This window comes from Symphodus melops, assembly GCF_947650265.1.
Source record: "Symphodus melops genome assembly, chromosome: 11".
Taxonomy (NCBI): domain Eukaryota; kingdom Metazoa; phylum Chordata; class Actinopteri; order Labriformes; family Labridae; genus Symphodus; species Symphodus melops.
In genome coordinates, this window is record NC_136701.1 from 15040170 (window position 1) to 15061947 (window position 21778).

The window sequence follows — 21778 nt, forward strand, 5'->3', positions numbered from 1 at the left end:
CTAATCCCTCAAAAGTTTCATCCAGGTTAATCTTGCTGTAAACATTGTGTCTCCAGGCCAGACTTTGCTGTCTGATCGTGTCTTTAAAATGTGCGTTCGTGCGTACGTGTGTGTATACTGCTAAGTGCTTGAACCCTGGTACTTTTCCTGTTGTCCTGAAAAACCAATTTGCCAAGAGTCCGACTGTCTGCAGACCACTCACATAGGTTCACAGCCAGTAAATCACTATCGACACACAACTAATACAGGCTTGTGTGGTTTGAAGACCATTATACAGGTGTATGTGTACATAAGACCCCAGGTAGCAACCTATTACTTTTGCAAACAAACAGCTAAGGCTTCTGTGCTGCTGCGACAGACTGTGGAGTCCTCTGTGAACAGTTCTAAATTATTCATTGTACAGTGAATAGCAAAACAGGAGAGCGAGCTAGAAAGGATGATAGCACGCATGCTCATTTTCTATGAATGATCGTCACAGTGATGTTTGATGATTATCACAAGGAGATGCTAGAGTTTCCTGATGTTTGCTAAAAAAAAAATCCAAATTCATATCTTCAACTGGCACTCTCTTTCCAGAATTGCACACTTTTATTCACACAGAATGTTTTAAATAATTCCATACAGTTGGCACTAGAATTGGTAATTATTCTATTTATTTATTACATATGGTCATAGTAAATGGTAAAGAAACTTGAGCTTGTATAGTGTTGTTCTATTAGTCTGCTGACTACTCCAAGCACTTTCACACTGGATGTCACTCCAACCTGTTCACACAATGATGGCAGAGCCTGCTATGTACATTACCCATCAGTATTAACTAATCCATTCATACACATTTACACGCTGCCAACAAAGCAACAGGAGCGACTTGGCCAAGGACACATCCTTATGTGGGTGTAGCAGCTGGGGATTGAACTACTGTTCCGATGTGAGCTGTAAAGTAGAACATCCAATCCGTAATATGTGCTGTAGTTTAAAATGTATACATGCAACAAGCCGGGCCAGTTTCATAAGTAGGCATGTCCTGGTGCCCATCTCTATAAAGCTAGTGTAATCTCCTTTACATGCACTGAACAATGAGATCTGGTGATTTGTGCTAAATTAAAAAAGAAAGCACACTACAGTATTCTATAAATGTGTGAAGGCGAAGTGCGGCAGCTAAGGTGCCATGAATGAATGAATGAAACTATATCACAACTTTAGCACTGCCATTAACACTTTGCAAGGAGGTTTGTGTTCATTTTGGTTTCAAAGGAATTATTTGTTTGTTACTTGTCATACTGACTGAATGCATTCCTCTTCTTGGTGTGGTAAGATTGGGGACATTTCTACTTTGTTGGTCTTTTTTTGGCTCACTGATACATCCTGCATATTTTTGGATGCTTGTTGTCACCTGTGTTGGCGTGTAAAGAATTTTTGGCTTCCCAAGGGTACTGCAGGACGTATTAAATTAGGATATGTCACTTGCAGCAATCTCAGTTTGTGCTCAAGAACGCATATTTGAAATGGAAAGATGTTTGAGGGCATGGAATTGATCACTGTCAGTTGGACCCATGACCAAAGAATCTGTACACGAGGTGTAACAGTGTCTGCACTACCTGGTGAAAGTAGAGGATTGATCTAATGGGGTCAGGTGAAGACTCTGATCTCACTCTGATATACAGGTATTTGCTGAGTAAATCCCTGCCAGTCTTAAGGGCAGCTACAGATGAAAGCAAAGGAAACAAATAAAAGAAGAAACTTGGGCCAAACCTTGAGATACAGCACATTAATTAAGATTTGTTCCCTTGGTGTGTATTGCTTTAGCATTACTCAAGTAGAATCTTAATCCATCAACATAGAAATATGTCAATAGAGTTAAAGCCTTCACTTACAGCTGAAGGGAATTAAACCCAAGTTATAGATATTGCCGAAATCCACACTATAGAAACATTATGATTGTTCAGGCCAATGTTTAAATTCAGTATATTTCATCTAATTAGAATAGTTGTCATTGGTTAGCTATTGATACAAATTCAAGATCATCTGTGTGTGCCTGCTTTGCATGATTATTCCTATTATTATTATTATTATTATTCTTAGTAGTAGTAGTAGTAGTATCATTATTATTATTATTATTATTATTATGTCATTGTTTAAATGATCTTCACAGCCACTCAGGATGAAAATGGGAATGCCAGTATACTTTAACAAGTAGCACAGTATAAATATTCTGATATGCCACGACACTAAAGGATTGACACACTAGTGTTGTTTTTTTTATCCTCTGCAGGGACATACACTCAGGTGCTGTCATGGAAAACACTATCTAACAATTTTAACACAGTGCAGTCTTTTGAATTTCAAATTCTGGTTGTCTTAAAAGAACTCTGATGGTTAAAGATAACTCAGGTCACTGGTTGTATCTTGTTGTTGTATCTGAACTTAGCATCCTATGTTTCTATTTTTTTTTTCTTTTGATTATACAAAACCTTTTTTCTAAAATGACACCATGCAAAAAAATCAAATACTTTTGAAACACACTGCCCCTACTAAACTTTAAATTAGAAAACAGAACCATGATATAAAATATTTAATATAAAGTATTTCTAAGAAACATCAGAAAACTTTATTGGCTTAGGACACAAATTGCCATTGGTGGTTGCAGTAATTTCCTCTGGGGTTAATTTCCTTTGCAGTTGCCACATAAGTGCCTGTAGCTTTCTTAATGGACATAAAGACTTCATTGCCACTTACAAATGAAATGCCTATGACATTGTGCCCTAGGAAGCTATAAAGCTACATGGAGTGAAATTACAGCGATATGACCATATGCTTAATCTCGCTGTGGACCACTGCTGTGTGACTGACGTGTGATACTGATGCAGCACAGAGGAATAAGCAATGATCAGAAACTCCATCACACTGAGAAGTTTCATCATGAAGTTTAAGCGCTAATAGTCTGAATATTGACCGACTGTTTCATCAGTCAGTCAGTAGACTGAAGAAGATGAATGAAGTGGCAGGCAGAGGTAAATGAGCAGCAGGGTAAGCTGAGAAGAGAACAAGATAAAAATCCGAAAACAGTTAAAACAAGCCAAAAGGATCAACAGACACTTGTTGGACACAATCCCATAGTTTGTTTAGCACTATTAACCTCTTGGCAGATTGAGCTGCCTGTTATCCTGTTATCTCCCCCTTCTCAGCTGAAGATTGTGAACAGTATCTCAAATGTTTGTGTATATATATATATAGTAGATAGAGTAATAATCCAGCAAAAAGAGAGAGAGGGAAATGACATGCGGCGAAGGACAAACTGATTGTACTCTGGCTGCCTGCTTTGAGGGAAACAGCGTCTGTACATGGGGTGTGCAAACTAGGCTATCCAACACATGGACAAGATGATTTACAGCACGCTGCAAAAAAAACAGTTTCCTTTTTTCATTTTTCGCACCGAATGTTCCCACTGAGTGGCACAGTCAATTGTTAAAAGCATGTCTCGTGAGAAAATCTCACCTACGCGTGTCAAAATCAGCACAGATATGAAAGGTAGACGACATGCTTCATCTAAACGGGTGCCAAGAGTAACACAACAGAAAAGTTACCTTACAGGAGCTTTAAGAGCAGAAATAGAGTCAGGCAATGAGTATTTAGTTGGTGGAAATGTGTTGTCCTCTGATTATTTCAAACAAGATAATACTTGCGCTTTGTGTCAGATGATCTGTTTTGGGAAGTTAAACAAATGGCAGCAGCCATTAATCTAAACTGTGACATGCACTCCCGCAGTGGAAACAGCCCATGGTATGATAAGGAGATGCAATTACTGATGTGATGGGAATTCTGTGCATGCTTTGCATTGTGTTTCCAGCCAATATGGACTGGCACATAGCGGGGCTATTAAGGCAGTGATGCATTGCAGCAGCCAGCCGGTGGGTTGAGGGAGTGAAGAGGCTCTCCAGCTGCAGTTTCTTGTCATTATAGCAACGCTACACACCTCACACCGCAGAGCACTTATTCTAACACAACAGGGGAAGAGCATCAGCATTATATCAACTGTGCATCCCACCGCCGTGAGAATAGTGTCTAGAGTCACGCAGGAGAAAATGGGCTGATAGATGGCGAGAAGAGTAGGGGATTGTAGAGTGCTTATGGGGAACTTGCTGTGGATGCCCAGGAGTGCATTCTCGTTTCTTTCTACCGCTCTGTCTTTTCTTCTGTTTTTCTGCCACAGCTCTTTTGTCCCCCCCCCCATCCCCCAGAGGATGGGGATTATGGGAATCTAGGCTACGTTGCTACACTAAGCTTCCAGGGGAGAAGGTCAAGGGGAGGCTACACAAACAAGAAAGTCTATCTTCCCTCCATATAACCCATTTGCCCTTAATCCATTACTTTTCTTCTACACTGTCCTCGCCTTATTTTCATACAACTCTACCTGCAACTCCCCCCGATGAGCACCAAGAAAAAAAATCAATCAAACACCAGCAAACAGATATATTGTTTCAGCGTAAGGTTACTGTGTTAATTTGCTTAAAAAACTTTTCCTCGCTTGCTTTAACATATGCTACAGCTTGTTTCCTCCGGTCTTGACAGGGTGAGTAAATACTATTTCAAGTAAAAATCGAGTTCATTTTCTGTTAAACCTCAACTACATCCAGAGTTCCACTTTCAAATCACTCACTCCATCGATCGCACTCACCCACAGATCATATTTCTTGTCGCTCATTCCCTTGATGCTATTTATTGCGACTTTAAATTGGCGGTTGATTTTGGTTTGTATAATGGTTGACTTCTTAAATTGTCTTTGGCATTGTGAAGACAATTCCTATTGGGCTAAGCAGTTTTTGAAGGACGAGAAACGTTATCTGTGCTATAACTTCTGGAGAGCTCTCTTTTTTGTTGACGCAGTCCAAAACTCTATCCATCACCGACAGCTAACAGAAACATGCTCTAGATCCAAAGTCTTCCCGGAAGGCTCATACCAGTTTTATCAACCTGTACAACACACAGTGACAGTATTAAAGGCTGCAATGAATTGTAAAAAAGGTTAATAGAGTAAACACGTTTTGGTTTGCAAATCCTTTTTAAAATACAGATTAAAGCTACTCACTCAATAGCCTTGCTTTTATACCTCAGCAAGAAAAAGAAGACGATATGTACATTCTTGACTACCACAAAAGAAGTGGAAAGTGCACGAACCATTGGCACATACAATCAACAAAAATTGCAAAACAAAAATTTTTGTTTAAGTTTAAAAGCGAGAAATAGCTGTTTACACATCACATACTGTGGGTGCAGGCTGATTAAAAAAACAGCAGCAAGAAAAAGAAACTTGCTCCAATGCCATGAAAAAATGTTTTGGCACAGAATCAGAACATTTTGATCTTCTTTCTGTGATCATTTTTTAAATGGAAGTCGTTTGGTCCATTTTAACTATGAATTCTTGATGTTCCTGGATTTATCTTTGACATTTTGGAAGTTGTATTTTGTATTCATATGGTTAAATAATTGTATGGCCATACTTTTCCTTATGTACCGTATGTTTAGTTGAAAATACTTACTGGTTTCAAATCTTTTCGATGATTCTGACACATGTTTTGCACCTTGGGGCATTTTGTATGTTTGACCACACCTGCCATCATAGTACCATAGTATCATGCTATTGGTGAATAAATCTATCTCTATGGGTGTGGCCTAATTTCCAGAAATGCTAATGAGAAATAAAATCCAATTATAATCAATAAAGTCATAGCATTAGCATCAGTAGCTTTCACTTATACATCATCATCATCATACAGTTTTCTGCACCTTGTTCCTCTCTACTTCCTTTGAATGATATATGCAGAGTCGAGGTGTGTGGCTACAGACTCCCTATGGAGCTGCGGCCAAGGTAGCAGCTGTCCCCATCAGGACCCTCCTCAGAGCTGTCATGGCCTGTCTGCTCCTCGCCTAATCACTTCCTACAGGCCTGCAGCATGGGACTCCTGCAGCTAATGTCATCACAGATTGGGCTGAGAGAGACCAACAGGATGAGCGTGATGTCATTTCATATCATACATTTTTTGTGTTTCAGCAAGTTGATGTGTGTGTGTGTGTGAGGAGTTGGTGGAGTGCAGGTGTGTTTAGCCAGTGGCTCAACGGCTATGCACATGCCTCCAACATTGCAACATGAGATGCATATTAACACACACATAACCATCAGCACAACCCCTTTCTTCTTACCTGCCAGAACACATTTATTACACGAGGACATGCTCAACTGCGTGTAACAAGCTTATGCCTCTTATGCCTTTGTCACGTACTTGCAGACATTGTTGAAAATGGCCATTTGGAATGACACACTGACTGTCACTTCTTTAAATGGAGATGGAAAAAAAATTAGGATGCCTTAGGAAATGCATCCTGAGCCAAAACATACGATTTTCATATCTTCTCAAAAGACTAGAGAATTGTTTTCTTTTTTTCTTTTTTTTTTTATGTCTTGCGGAGGATGTTGTATTGTTCGATGGTACTGTTGTTCTACACTCTGTCAGGCCCTGCAGTGAATATCACACAATCAACTGTCAACAAAGAGATGATTAATTATCAGTCAATCCAGCCTAGCATCAAACTGGTAAATACATGTGCCTTCTGGGATTGAAGAGGCCTTACAGAATTTCAATATCCAAAATACAAAAAAAAGAGATTGATAGGTACAAATAGGGTTGTGTAGAATCCAGATAACAAGCAAAAAGAGGATTGTCAGAGATAAAGGAGGTTCGGGCTTTTGGCAGGCGAGACAAAGCTTGTGAATGGAAGTCGGCAAAGATGTGTCAGACAAATTGGGAAGAGAAAGTGAACGACTATTGCAGTGCCCTTTGGCAAAGAATTTGACGACAAATACATATGTACGGCTAACCTTTACAAACAAGATACTAAAGAAATAAGAGCTGACTTCAGATTTAGTGATGCTACATTTTTTTTGGAGAAGCCACAAAGACATGCCTGTTTGTTGAGCTTGTAAAGGTGTTACATTTCCTTTAGATTCTTGAAAGTAGTTTACCTAACCAAACAACAAAGGATTTGGTCCTATAAGGTAGCTAACAGTCCAGCAGGATACTACAAATCAAAGGGTAATTGTCGTCCTTACTATCCATCCATTTTATTCCACTCATCCAGGGTAGTAATCATGGCAATCAGCAGGATAATCAAGTACAGAAAGTCCAGATGTCCTTCACTCATTTTCTTTCCAGCTCCTCTGGGGCCACCCAAGGCATTCACTGGCTACATGAGTCACAAAACCCCTCCAGCATCTTCTCGATCTACCATCAGTCTCTTTCCTGTGGGACATGGCAGGAATACCTCCAAATGGAATACGCCCAGGAAGCATTCTATTAAGACGTGATGATCACAATCTCCTGGTCGCTATCCAAGTATCGTGATCATTGGTCAGGGAAATTAAAGGTAGGGTAGGTAATTTCCTCCAGATACACTTTTTAAGATTTTGGTGGAAATTGTCTTTAGGTTCTGTAAAATCCGTCATCTGTAGCAGTTGTAAACACGTAAAAACTTTGACCAATGTCTGCACTCGGCTGGATTTTATGTATCAATCATTCCGCCCTGTCTCCCTGCTCGTTCTCTACCCCATGCATGCATGAGCCTACACTCAAAGGATCAGCTGAAATCCGCTTCTGGACCAATGGTGCGAGTGCATGTAAGTGAGGGGCGTGGCTTTTGAAGGAGCACAGAGAAGAGGGGGCAGAGTAAAGACGGAGCATGGAGAGAAGGCTACTTTCAAAATCTTTCTAGTTTTCGAAAATTACCGATCATGCCTTAAAAAGCTGTACCTTCCAACTTTGTTTTTTTCTTTACCATCCCGGTGCAAAAAAAAAAATCCTTTCTTAAATTGCTTTTTAACTTCTTTCATAAAGGAAAACCGTATATACGAAAGTCTTTCATCTTATGCAGTGATTCCAACACTATCTTGAGAACGCATTGTTCCTATTTTAACAGGGAACCATGGCTTGTTGTTTTTTTATTTCTCAAGACCTCTTTATAGAAATCGGTATTCTTATAGCAGGAATCTTTCCCTTATTTTGCCTCAAGATGATGGGAAAACTGAGGGGAGGGGGAGGTCGCTGTTACATATTTTCAGACATACGTATTATACTGTTACATATTTGGAGATTCATACTTAACCTTTAAAGGTTATAGGTAAATGGGAATGGCACTAACTCAGTCGGTAGAAACCTGGAGCTGGGTACTGAAGAGTAAGCGATCAAATCCTGGTTTTGACCAAATATGGAAATTTGGGCTGAACACAAAAAAAACATTGTATTCTTTAAGGAAGTGTTACAAGTCCATAATTGTCTATAAACTCCGGTAATATGAACAGCCCCATACTGAGAGTAAGAAAGACATACTCACTGGCATCTGATAATAAGCAACAGCACAAACAAAAAGAGGGAGTGCCTAGGATGTAGAATAAGACAGCAGAAAATATCAAAGTGAATGAACAATAACGGAGATGGACACGTAGAGACTGAGATATGATTAAGAATTGAGACAGGAGGCGTGAGGGTGCGATGAGGCATGGAAAAGCAAGTGGTGCCACGGCGTTGCTCCTTGCCCCTGTGGCGCCAGTGCAAAATGAAGCTAGGATGACGGAGGGCGGCAACAGAGATGAAAGAAAAGCCGAGTGTGATTGACTTGAACAAAATGAGAGGACATGAAAGGAGAGGAGGGAGAAAAAAGACACAGGAGGCGACAAAGAGAGAGGATGTTGAAAAGGAAAATGATGAGGGTGCCAAAAATATGTCAGGCAGATATACAAGAGGCTCTCGGTGACTATGTTTAAGCCCCTCGGTTTCTGCATCATTTCACAAAATCCCAGCTTGAATAATATCCCGCCTCTGCCTGGTTACCTGTGTTTGTGTGCAAACACTCTTGCCCTTTAGTTAGTGAGTGCCGCATTGAGCCTTTTGTGTGACTGTGTGTCTTGAGGTGTAGCTCGAACTCATCTGCCAGCGTTTGTGCCCTCACCTCTGACGGCGTGCCCTCTAACAAGCTCAACAAATTTGTCAAGCCAGGAAGCAGTTGTTAGTAAGCAAGCGGAGGTCTGCAGAGGCAAACTACAAGTTTAGCAAGGTGTGTGTGTCCGCAGAGTGTGTGTCATCAGCCCCCACCACTACTTCATTTGGCTTGTTAGCGCTACTTCTGGGGGTTGTGAGAGCCAAGAGCCATCATGCAGCTTCATGCAGCTTCATGCAGGGTATTAATGCAGAGCTCATTTAGCCTGGATCCAATCCAGCAAACTGATCTCATGAGTTCTTTTTTCTTTTTTCTTTTTTTTTTTAATACCCCGTTAGCTCTGTGACTATCGGATCTTTAGACTTCTGTGATTTATTGGGCTGACACTGGTTTTCCCAAAGGTGCGAGAGAATGCACAGCTCAGCGGAGTCTAACCAGCAGCTCTGGCCCCCATCCCAGTCATGTCAAAGAGATCTAGGAAAAAGATGAATAAACATACTTTTCTGTGATGCAGACAAATTTAAAGGTGATGCTGGAATGGCATATGTTTGAGAAATGTCACCCATAGCTATCTTTGAGTCACATTAAGAACTAAGAATGTGCCTTTTAAGGAGGTTTGAACGTTGGCCTGAGGCGGTCTGTGCTTGCCAAACATCTGGGAGATTGGGCATTCTTATTAGACAGCTAAGCCAGCAATGAAAAACACTAGGTTAGAAGTCCCTTCCATTGAACCAAGTAATATTTCCTTTGAGTATACAAAAGTAACAACCACAATAAAAAAAATGTACCACCCGTACTGACAATGATGGATTTGTATTGACCAATTCCTTAAAAAGTGTATGGAGTGGGACTTTTGAATAACTGACTGTTGCTTAAACTTTTAATTGATAAAGTCTTATGGGTTTTTTTTTGTGATTGAATGTTGGCTTGAAGGGGGGGTAGTGTCTTTATACTGTATTCACTGGAATACTTCAAATGTAAATGTTGTAATGTTCAAGTACTACAAGGTAGAACATTTAGCTTTAGATCCCCATGAAATGTAAAAAAAAAAGTCCAAATGAAACACATTTTTAAAAACATCATGTTTGTTAAAGTAAGATCTTTACGTCGCTGATATTCGTGATGGCTGCCTTCAAGCTCAGTGCTGTCGCCAGCTTTTTCCAGTTTTGTTTGCATCAACATTCAGTCCATTCTGAACTCTTGTGCTGTGTTTCAGTTATGTAACAAGGCTTCATTCAATAGAGAGAACCTTCAACAGGTTTCTGTATATATGTTAAAAGGGTTGAGCCATGGAGTGCATACTGAAAAGAGAACATTTGCAGCTTGTGTGGGCATAAGGACATAAATACAGAAAGAAAGCCAATGGCCTGCAACTTTATAAGCAGAGTTTATTCTGCTTTGTGTTATTATTTTTTTTAAATCCACAATATCGCTGACGCTGATTCATAATCCTCGTCAGATGTAATTCTTAAAAGGTTCATTTTGTTGCTCTTTTGTTTCAGAGGCCTTTGGGTTTTCTTCTCCTTCAGAGCTGATTCTGGATTATCAAGGCAATACTTTAGTTTATAGCATTCAAGGGATTATAAATTCCCAAAGCACACTCACAGTGACACTTAAACCCTGACTCTTATATGGAAGCTACACTGTAGAAGCTTGTGATAAATTATAAATGACTGCAGAATATGGACAATTTTGATGGTTCATAAAAGCTAGTGTAAAATCAGTGATGATCTCTTCTTCATAACTACTCCTGCCAGAGTCCTGCCAGCCAGTGAGTGGCAAAAGATGGAGAAACGGAAGGAAAGGGGATAGGGAAAGCCAGGAGCAATCGTAACAAGTTGAAAGGATGGGGATGGATGAAAGCAGAGAGGAGGTGGAGTAGAAAATTGCACCGAGATGAGAAATGGCAAGCATTGACAAATCAACGCTCTGACGATAGCAGTGGCCCAGATGGAAGGGAATTTATTAAAATCAGGTTGAATCTTGCGAAATATAAACTAGCCTGCAAGAGTGTACTGAATGCTGCAACATGGTGAAAGAGGTCTGAACACACTGAAGTAGTTTAAAACATGAAGTCGCCTGTCAGTTTTGTGTTTTCTGTAAAGGATTAATTGCTTTAAGGGAGAGGAAGAAAGACACCTTCGATTAACCCTAATTAACAGATGTGATCTGAAATCGGTTGTCCTCCAGGCTCAGACAAAACCTTAGACACTCAAAGAATGTGCAAGTTGGAATCTATGTAAAAAAAAAATAAAAAATTTAGTTTACAGGCCTACCGCTTGCTGATTGTAAGATATCCATCGGTTTATTTGAATTAACTGGCCACAGTGTGACATCTCTGGGAGGAAAACCTTGACTGACGGCTGTAATCGTTGGCAGATTATGAAAGATATGCCAGTGTAGGGTGTCAAACACCCTACACTGGCATATCTTTCGTAACAAGCAGTACGACCTGCTTGTTATGAAAGATATGCCAGTGTAGGGTGTCAAACACCCTTATGTTCCAATACGATTTATGGTAATGATGATGAGCTAAGTCAGGATTTTGTTACTGTGAAGGTCTTAATAACATTATGCACATCTGAGCTACCTCACTAGCCTCTGTGCCTATTTAGTTTGCTGTTATTTAGTTGTGTGCTGTATGAGCCTATGATGTCTGACCAGTACATGTCTGTCCTTCTTCAGGTCTATATATTTTTAGACTTTTATTTGTGGAGTCCTACTTTACAATTCATGAGAGGGATGCTCTTGTGTGCTTCCTTCTTCGCTGCCTGTAACCGAAAGAGTGACCAGGACATATGATAAGAGAATATATGGGGAAGTAAAAATGAACAGAGTAGAGGGGTGTGTGTGTGTGTGTGTGTGTGTGTTTGTTAATTTTAATGAAGTCTGTGCAGGCCCCTTCAGGTAGAAATCCTCCTTTTGACCCTTGCATAGTAAATAAAACACTCACAGGAATATCAGGACTATAAGGTTATAGTTAAAGGTTGAAGCAAAAATTGTCCATTCAGTTATACCACTTCATCGGAAAAGAGTTTTGAGTTTTTGCTTGTAAAAGGCCCAACTATCTCAATAACCACATTGACTCTGACATTCAGCACGTTTAAACCAAGTGCGCCTTCTACTGGTGACTTCAGCTGTGTGTGTGTGTGTGTGTGTGTGTGTGTGTGTGTGTGTGTGTGTGTGTGTGTGTGTGTGTGTGTGTGTGTGTGTGTGTGTGTGTGCGTGTGTTCGTGTGCGTGTGTTTGTGGGCTCGTGCGCGTGTGTTAAGTGCAGTTGTCTTGCCAAAAACACTTTTAAAACGTGACACTCACGGTAGAAGACGTATTCTGTGTAGCTGGACCACACTTTATCCTCTGTGAGCTGGCTGACCATCGAGGCTGTGACTGACGAGTTGCAGGCCACCATTTGGAAACAACACTCCGACAGCATGTCAAAAGCTCTCTCTAGGTGCTTGAACTTGAGGTAATACCGGGACGTGTACCGATCCGGGGTCCTGTCGGGGTCCCGGCTCTCGTTAAGGGTCTCCCCGAAAACTTCTTTGGCGAGGGCCACGCGCCCGCATATCAGTATCCGAGGTACTCTCCTGAACTTCGCGTCGCTCTGACTCTCCCGGGCCAGGGTGCACGAGCCTCGGTACCCCACCGTAATGAAGCCGCTCTTCCGGTCCGCGGGGACGAGAGAGGGGGGCGGGCACTGTCGGTGGTCGCTGCCCTGGGACCCGTCCTCATAATCGCTATGAAAGTAGTCGTCAGGGCTAATTTTGATATCCTCCGGGGTCAGGAGCTTAACTAAGTCGGGCAGCTGGAAGTACTCCGCCTCCTTCCTGAGCCTTCCTCTCTCCGGAAAGTGATCTGGCAGTACGACCTGCTTGTCTCGGAGGTAGTCCAAGACATATCGGAATAGAAACCCGTCCCTGTCGATGAAATACCGCCCTTTGGGGTCTCTAGCCAAGTCGTTAGAGGCGTCTTTTTTAGAGGAGAATAACTTACCGAGCAAAGAGCTCGGGCTGTTCACCAAAGTTGAGTGGCGCGTGTAATAAACCTGTCCCCCAACGTTTAGTTCAACAACATCTGGGAAACTGTTCTGAACCGTAGCTTGCTCTTTGGTGTTAGTCCTACAGTTCCCACTCAGCGCCATTGTTTCCGTCATGAACAGCGACACACTCTTTCCCTGCAACCAGTCACAAAAAACAAGAAAAAGAAAACCAAGTGTCTGTCAAAAGTTGCTATACTGGTTTGCGGTTAATCAGTGAAGATGGAGGGCATCCAACTTAATCTCAGAGTTTTCATTTCTTATTGATCCATGACCTTTTTTATCTGCCGGTTTCCAGTAGTTGACCAAATTGGGTCTTTCCTCTTTTATTTCCAAATATTTAAAAATACAGAAATGGGGGGGCTTGAACGAATCAGTCCTGCAAACGAGGAGAGGTGTATCCAGGCGCATCAAAGCCGCACCATTGGCATCGGTGAAGGAAAAATCATCACGGTGGTTGGTGGGGGCTGAAAGGAGCCTTTACAACACCCCAAAACACGATATTTACTTGTCTCTATTGCTCTCGGGAGTATCCAATAAATGTTAATTGTTCTGCGTGAATTGATTAAAAAAATACGCAGTGGAATAGGAATATCGGAAGAAAAAAAGACCAGCAACTTCTATGAGGCTGTATAGTCCAGGATGAAGAAGATGCTGATGCGGTGTTGTCACTTTTATTTTCTCCTCAACTTCTCCCCGAACATCAGCGGCTTTTTCGGGCTTTTTAGACCAGCGGGAGGAAGCAGAGTCCCTTTCAGTGGCGAGAAACTTCGCAGAGATTGCACTCGGGACTCCTGTGTTGGTTTGTCCGTAGCCTGTCACTCCAATTGTGTCGCTTGCTCCAGGCTCAATCAAAAAAAGCACATCCCGCAAAGAACATTTATAATCGTCTGCTTTGCAGATGTGTACAAAAGGGGTGGAAAAATCTCAGCTTAAATTGTTTCGCCTTTTTATCCCCAGCAGCGGAGAGGACCGACCCGCTGCTGCGAGGAGCTGTCCGCGGTGCTGAAACGAGCATCTCACCCACCCCTCCTCTCCTCACCCTCCCTTTCTCTCTCACTCTCTCAACGCCTCCCCTCCCCTACAGAGCTGGGTGGTGTCTTCATGGCTGCTCCCCCTGCTTCCACACATAAACACACAAACACACACACACCTACACACAGACACACACACACACGTTACTAAAGGCTTATGGGGCAATTCCAGTCAAGCTGTGCTTTGTTGGGGGAGAACCATGCCACTAATTGCTCAGTTTTTAGTTGCAGTTATCTTATCTTATCTTTCCAACAGAAATCAGTGCCATGTGGCCAATCAATTTAGCCTATAATGTACAGCCGTGGCGTTTGGTGTATTTATGTAAGCTCTATCGTTTGGAAACTTTGTGCAGTCAAAGGCTAAATAACTGCAAATCCTATTTTATATTTCTCAGCCATTAGAGGGCACAGAATGGAACAGCAGTATTCATGATTTTGCCATTATTATAATGAGCTAAACACAATTTGACCCCAGCTTGAATGCATTTGCATGGCATTTAGTTTGGACATACACATACAGGTACCCATTAAATTCTGTGGAAGTTACTAGGGTTGCATTTTTTCTCTTACTTACATTACTTTAAAAAATTCAACTGTAATGAAAATACCCACTTTAAGTGGCATCAATTGCCAGTGAGTTGTAACACAAAGTCATTTTTTATCCTGCTTTGTGAGATGAGCAACAGTGCCTCCCTCTGTTCAGATTACATATCCAAAATTATTTCAGCACAATGAAGAGATCCTCACTCAGCTGTTCACTTTACCTGAGTTGCTTTAGATGTCAGTTGTCATGAATTCATACTTGCCTGTGTGTGTTTAGTGTGGCCATTGCTGTCTTTGTCTGAATTTAAGAAGAAACTGTTGCAAAGAAAAACAAAAATAAAACAGACAAAGTATGCAGCTACTTCGAATGAATGCAAAGTACCGAACAGAATTTTTATTACAGCCTTCTGTCTCAGTGCTGATTTCATTTTTTTCTCTTGCTTTAATCCGTCCCCTTTTAGCCTGCCTTGCCTTGAGCAAAACTGCATTTTTCAGCATTTTTCATTGATTCACTGTGTGTGTTTACCTCTAAAGGATATTACTCTGCTGCTTATTCCTCTGTAGAATTTAAAATTAGAATTATAGAAGTTGGGGCATGGAGACAAATACTTGCGTCATATAGTCAACTTATCTAGGAGGATTTTTTTTTTCTCAGAAGAATTTCAGATATAACTGGCTCTTGTGCAGCTACATCTACAAGCATAACCTCAACTCATGGGTAGCCTTACATTTTTGTAGACTGAGTTCTGGGGGACAAAGATCTATCCCGTTTTGTTGATGTCTTTACTGTTTTGCTCACCATGTTTTAGAACAGTTATTGTCACACTGAATAAATACAAAGAGAAATAAAGGACATTTCTAAATCTTACGTAGCCTCTTAGTATGACCTGAAATTTTTATTTCACATTGATGGAACATAAGAATCCCAAATGCAAAGTAGTAGTTATTTAAATGTGCTAAGCTATTAATGCCTATACTGTGTTAAAGACATATACAAAGGTCGACACAATAATTTTGGACTAATTTCCGATTATTGCAGCTGCAAGTTGAAGCTCAGAATTACACCTAAAGCACACACATTGCATCATATATTGCATTAGAATAGAAAAACACGTCATATTGTAACAGATGAAGAGACAAGGACATCATTAAAATAATTCACAATCTATAGTTTATTGGATTATCAATACAAAGCCTTGGTATCTTTTGAAATACAATCAAACCATCCTTAAGGTTTAATTACTGTAGCTATTCATTCAGGCAGAAATAATGCTACAAGAGAGATGCGGAAATGAAACAAAGTGAGTTAAAGACAAAGAGAGCGAGGAGGGTTGATCCTGGCTGGGACCCGAGCAGTCAGCCAGAAGTAGGCCACGATTGTAGCTTCATCATAAATACATGTAGCCACGACAGGACTCCCTGCAGAGCTGCTATTTTAAGAGCACATGATCGACCACCTGTAATGAGTTAAACCTGTTTAGGCTGAGATAATACATTTTAACTCTGCTCCCCCCCTTCCCCCCCTCCCCCCCTCCCCCCCCCTCCCCCCCCACACACACACACACACACACTCTGCAGGAAAGACACTTGAAAGGAAAATTTCAGGTTTTTGTTTATTTATTTAATGAAGCAAAGATGTATAGTATAGTCATCAAACAGGATGTAATATTTGGCATTGTCTTGGTTAAAACTCAGTTTAAAACGAGTGTTTTATCTTTGAAAACTCATTTCTATTTCACATTAGTCAATACAAACTATATGATGGAATATTTACTCCTAAAGCAGCATCTCAGCAGTGAGATTCATAATTCATCAGGGTTTTTTCAAGAGATACGCTGTAGCAGAGAGATTTTAAATTTCTCACTCCCTTCACTCCAAGTAAAATCATGAGCATGCAGCTTCTCTGACACAGATCAAATTGCAGTGCACTCATTTGCTTCCTGTTATGTGTAGGAAAAACAACTATTAAAGGGGATTTTTCCAGTCAGTCACAGATGGTTGAAATAAACAGAACACTACTTCCTCTTCCTTCTCTCATTACAATTACACCAAAGGATGCCAGGACTAAGATTGGAAATCTGCAAGTACAGCAGGCAGATATTTAATGAATACATTCAGTTGACTCAGGGTGTGTACCAAAATGAGTTTCAGAGGGCTCATCGCCTATTCCTCAAACTTGGACGTTTATTATTAATTTGATATTCGCTTAGTTAGCAATATTTAATTTTTAGAAGCCTTACCAGACAAAAGCTTTATGAAACCAAACAACATAGGCAGACCTAATCATGTAAAAAAAAAGATTTTAAATAAGACGTTTGTCAGGTGCAATTTGACATTTGGGGTTGACAAGAAAAACACACTGCTGATGGCATTTTAAATATTTGTTTTGAGCTCATCATTGCTGCCAATAAGGAGCCATCAAGTGCAGTGAGTCATAGTGTGTAGATGGTTTGAAGGCAAGCTGGAAGGGCTTCAGTGCGTGGTTTGCTTTGAGAGGAGAGCAGGGAGGGAGTTTCAGCTTATAATGAGGTCAAAGACGTCAGGCATTACAGTCATCAGTCAAATCTGTATGCTATCTATTTTATATTTTTAACACATTCAGCTCTGGTTGATGTCTGCTTATGACTTAAAGCTTTTTACGTTATAGTGTAGGACATGGTCTGTATTTAGTACAGTACAATATAGGCTTAGACTTATAATATGTGTTACAGGGATCTCTTTGTTGTGAATGTCACATTAAACCCATCATGTATCATTTGAACACCCAAGACTAAACTGAATTACTTATTTGCTCAACTAAGAAACCAACATACAATTAAATTACATATTTTCTCATGTTTACATTATAGTCCACAAAGTGACCATGATTTGCTCAATTATATTTTCGTTCTCTTTATTAAACACTCTTTTGTGGATTTTAACAAAGCTACATTTAAAGAAAATGCTAATATGGAAAAAGTTGGAGCCCATAAGTTTGAAAAGTTTTTGTCTGTGACCATGATGTTGCTCGATCACAACCAGTTTTTTTAATTATTCATTCTCCCTCAAACAAAAATAGTCTGCTGATGCTTGGGTCCCCATGAGCTCACCTCAGCAGGCTGGTGGCTAGACTGTACTGAGCAGGTACACTCCAACACCTTCAGGCATGAAATGAGTCATCATTGTCGACTACATTCTCAAAGCCCTCCTTGGCAAGTTATTCCCGCTTATTATAAAAGCCTGCTGATTAACTTTTAATAATTAAAAAAAAAAAAACCTTCTTCTCTCTGTAATATTGATCTTCAAACGTAAACTCTGGGAAACCCTTTTGGGAATCAGCATTAAGTCCCAATGCCCCAGATTCAGTTTCAAAACAAGATATTTTTAGCTTATTCCAGGAAACAGAACTCACCACTTTAACTCAGATCTCTTAAGGGTTCTGTAATCATCACTTCTTAAATATTGGCATCAATATCCTGATGTACATACAGTTTGCACAAATAAGTTGTTTCTTGTTTAAAATGACAGACTTAATGCCAGCGGATTGACAAATTGAGGGGCATTTCTTCTGCATTTTAATAGGTGACATTCTCTCGGCCACTCAGTAATGAAATTACAAATGCTCTGAAATTCTGCCTTTTCCAACAGGTCAAAAAACGAGTTCTTTCTTGCTTTGTGTTGTTCTGCTGCTCTACCTCTCAATCCCCTCCACATCCACCCTCCTGCAGGCCGAGGCAGCTTTGCCTGCTAACCCAGGTCCAATGTTCTCCCTGGAGACAAGGCTATTTAACAGGAGGCCCACTGAACATTAAGGACTTTGGCAGGCGGAACAGAGAAGGCTGGTGAGCGACTCCTGGAGCGAGGATAAGCACAGGCCTGCAAGATGCCACAGAGGAGCTGGAGAGTTGAACATCTCAGCTTGTCTTCTGGCCAGTAACACGGCAGCAGAGCTGTCATCCCACTCACTAACACTGACTCTGCAGGTGTTTGCACGTGTGTTTGTGTGAGTGTTATTCTGTGCACTGGAAGAGGAAACAAGGTAGAGTGTGTATCCTTGGAGCAGTATCCAAACACAGCAGAGAGTATGTGTCTCAAGCTATTTTGGAAGCATCCAGTTGAGCCAGTGAACTACTCCTCTTGCGTTTGAACATTACTTCAATCTTTGGATGCTATATGATGCTAACTTAAAGCTAAGATCATTATTAACATATATATTCTTTATTTGTTTGAACCCTTTATCCTGTCTAGGGTTACAGGAGGCTGAAGTAAATCCTAGCATGCATAGGGTCAGAGTCCCTTCAGATCTGCACTCTGTCATTTAAAAAAGCTGATAAATGACTGTTTGAACTACATGTGCTACCATGCTTAGTGATAAACAAGCAAAATCATTATCTTGCAAATCATATATAATATTGAACATGCATGTTTTTTGTATATGGTTACAATTTGTAGCTTCAGGTTGCACAGTTGTGTTGTTCCTGCTGGGGCAATAGCAGAGATTTAAATGTTTAGATACTACGAAGACCAGGGCAGATGCAATATAATGGAATTACTTTTGCAGTCAGGGCACGAACCTTCTTCCATCAAGGGCTAAACATATTCGCAATGACACAAAGTCTACTGTATGATAGTGTATTGTAGATCTATGGATTTAAGTGTCCCTGTTCTGCGTAAATGTACTTTTCCTATTTGCAACTGTCTAAGCAAACAAAAGCATTGTAATTTGAAGAAATAAAGCAAAACTGATAACCAATAAAAAAAAATAGTCTTTATTTCCACGCAGTGACAAACTGTTATATTACTGGAAGGACATCATAACAGCCAGACCTCTCACCCAGTGTTCTCCTCCACTTTGTTACAAAGGAAATCAGCGCATTTGTACACACAGACATAATCAAACTTGTACTTAGTGTTAAAACCAGGAGGTTTTGTGTGTGTCTTACAGTAGCTGGCGTGTGATTCGATTTGCACCATGTGGGACTCTGAAAGCAGTTGGCCTGGATGAAGTTGTGGGTGTAGTGAAAGGATGGGAGGGGGCGGAGGATCTGACAGCTCCACAGCATAGAAGAAGAAAAAAAACACTCTATTCATTTGCGAAAAAAAATCAAAAAAAAAATAATCCATTGAATCAGAGTGTGTGAAAGCGTGCTCTTACTCATCTTTTATCTAGATTGCATCAGACAAAGATGAGCTGTGATGAGCATGTACAGAGTAACCAGACAGTTAGGTCCATGTCACATCATATATACCTACTCACTGTACATTAGATGCTTGACAATAGATGAAATGATTTCTGAAGCTTGGCGTGTTATCCAATACAGTAACGTGATCAATAAGCCAACTAAAACAACACACAGCCCTCTTTTCTTTTTTCTCACAAATTCCTTTAACACCAGGAAAACACATGTTTAGCGTGAGCGTGTTACAGTAGTTGAATGAGAGCTTACCTTTTATATTAGATAGTATGTTTAAGTTGCATTTGTCTAGTTGTTAGATTTTTTAAACTCTGGAAACAAAAAGACATGTTTGTCTGTGTTGTGCAAATTGGATAATGATGAATGTCTTTGCTTTTTTCAAATTTGGAGTTGCACTGACTTTAAAATGTTGCAGTGATCTTTGCATGAAAGCCATTTATGCATGAAGTGTGTGTGCACATGCACACGTCCAAGTAACATTTCTTTGTCATTCGTGTGACAACATCAACGCTGACAACTAATATTAAATGTAACAAACCCATGTTACATTTCTGTTTGTAGGTTTTTAAATTAAAAAAATGTCATATTAGAGGGCCAGGAAATCCACCTGAAGATTATTTCAAATCTTTGCTGTTGAATTCTGTAGTCAATTTATATTTGAAATATAACATCTGTAAGTCAATTTACTGATACTGGTAGCTAGCTGCCGTATTTATATTTTAACCACAAATAAAATCTAAAACAGGTGAACCTATACTTGAAACTGATGTAAAGATAATTTCACATTGGCAGTCTTTTTCTTGTATTAAGAGGAATACATTCTGGAGGCTTAACTTTTAGTCTTTCCTCTTGTGAAGGGATCTCTGCCAAGAAAGAATAAGCCAATATCAGACCGATTCTCTTCATCTGTGAGGCCACTCCTCGATGTTGCACGGCACAGCGTAGTCCTCTGAGCCTAAAGGGAACTTGACCCTGATGATTTGGCAAACCATGCAGATGAGATGTTGCTAAGCAGCCGCTCTCCTCGTGCCAACATAAAGGCCATGTGGGAACACTGTGAAGGGGTTGATATCTGTGCAAGTTTATTCTGCCACAGTCAGCTCCTCGGTGGTGTGAGCATGTGAGAGAGTTTGAGTGTGTGTCAAAGCGCAAAATGTTTTGCTCTCTCTCTCTCTCTACCTCCCTCTAGAACTTTCCCTGATGTAAACCGTCTCTCAAGGGATTAGAGGGTGCCTTCCACAAGTCCTCAGTGTGTGACAAATCTCCTGATAGGGCCAAAGCTCCAGAAATCCTTAGAAGTGTGAAACCCATTTAAAGGTGTAGTCTCCAATTTTATTCTTCACCTAATACCATCAGTGTTTCGTGCATTGACTTCTTTCAGAAATGTTTACTATACTGTATAACTACGTAATGTGTTGCTATATTACAAGAAAATTATACAGTAATCAACTCGAATTTCGAGCGAGTTTTCTGTTTTTTCACAGTGTAGAACTACGGGGGGAAAAGATGTGAAGTGAATGATGTACATCAGGGCTGCAGTAGATTTTCATTCATTTTTCATGTTCTTTATCCTGACATACGTCTCTGCCCGAATCTTGGGATAATCAGGAATTTCAGGGCTTATTTCCTTCTTGTAACTTGCTTGCATTAACAGTTTAAAATCCAAATCTTCCATTCGTCGAAACAAAGAGTAAGGACTCCTGTCCAGGGTCGTGTTTTAGAAGTTCAATTCAACAGTGTTATAGGGAGAAGAAGAATAGGTAGTCTTCTCTTTACTGACAGGTACTTAATAATGCAACATCACAATGGTGCCTACAGACATACTGTAGAGCAATCGTCGGAAAAGATACATGTCTGTTTTTTTCTTTCAACTGTTGTCAAGTCAAGAAAGGACACACCAGTGAAAACAACAACAAAATACACTTTCTACAGTATAAGGTTTGTCAACATACATTCTTGATAATATGCTATCGAGTTTGCAGAGATGGCAGTTTGAGGGAAAGCGAG

General features: G+C 40.4%; 1 protein-coding gene across 1 annotated transcript in view; it reads right to left on the bottom strand.

Annotated features, from left to right (window-relative positions):
• Positions 1–14062, bottom strand: part of kctd16b (potassium channel tetramerization domain containing 16b) — a 72867-nt gene extending 58805 nt beyond the window's left edge. Inside the window, exon 1 of the mRNA XM_079355602.1 lies at positions 12300–14062. Coding sequence (XP_079211728.1) covers positions 12300–13137 — 838 coding nt within the window. The 5' untranslated portion in view covers positions 13138–14062. The remainder of the gene's footprint in view (positions 1–12299) is intronic.
• Positions 14063–21778: the final 7716 nt, after the last annotated feature.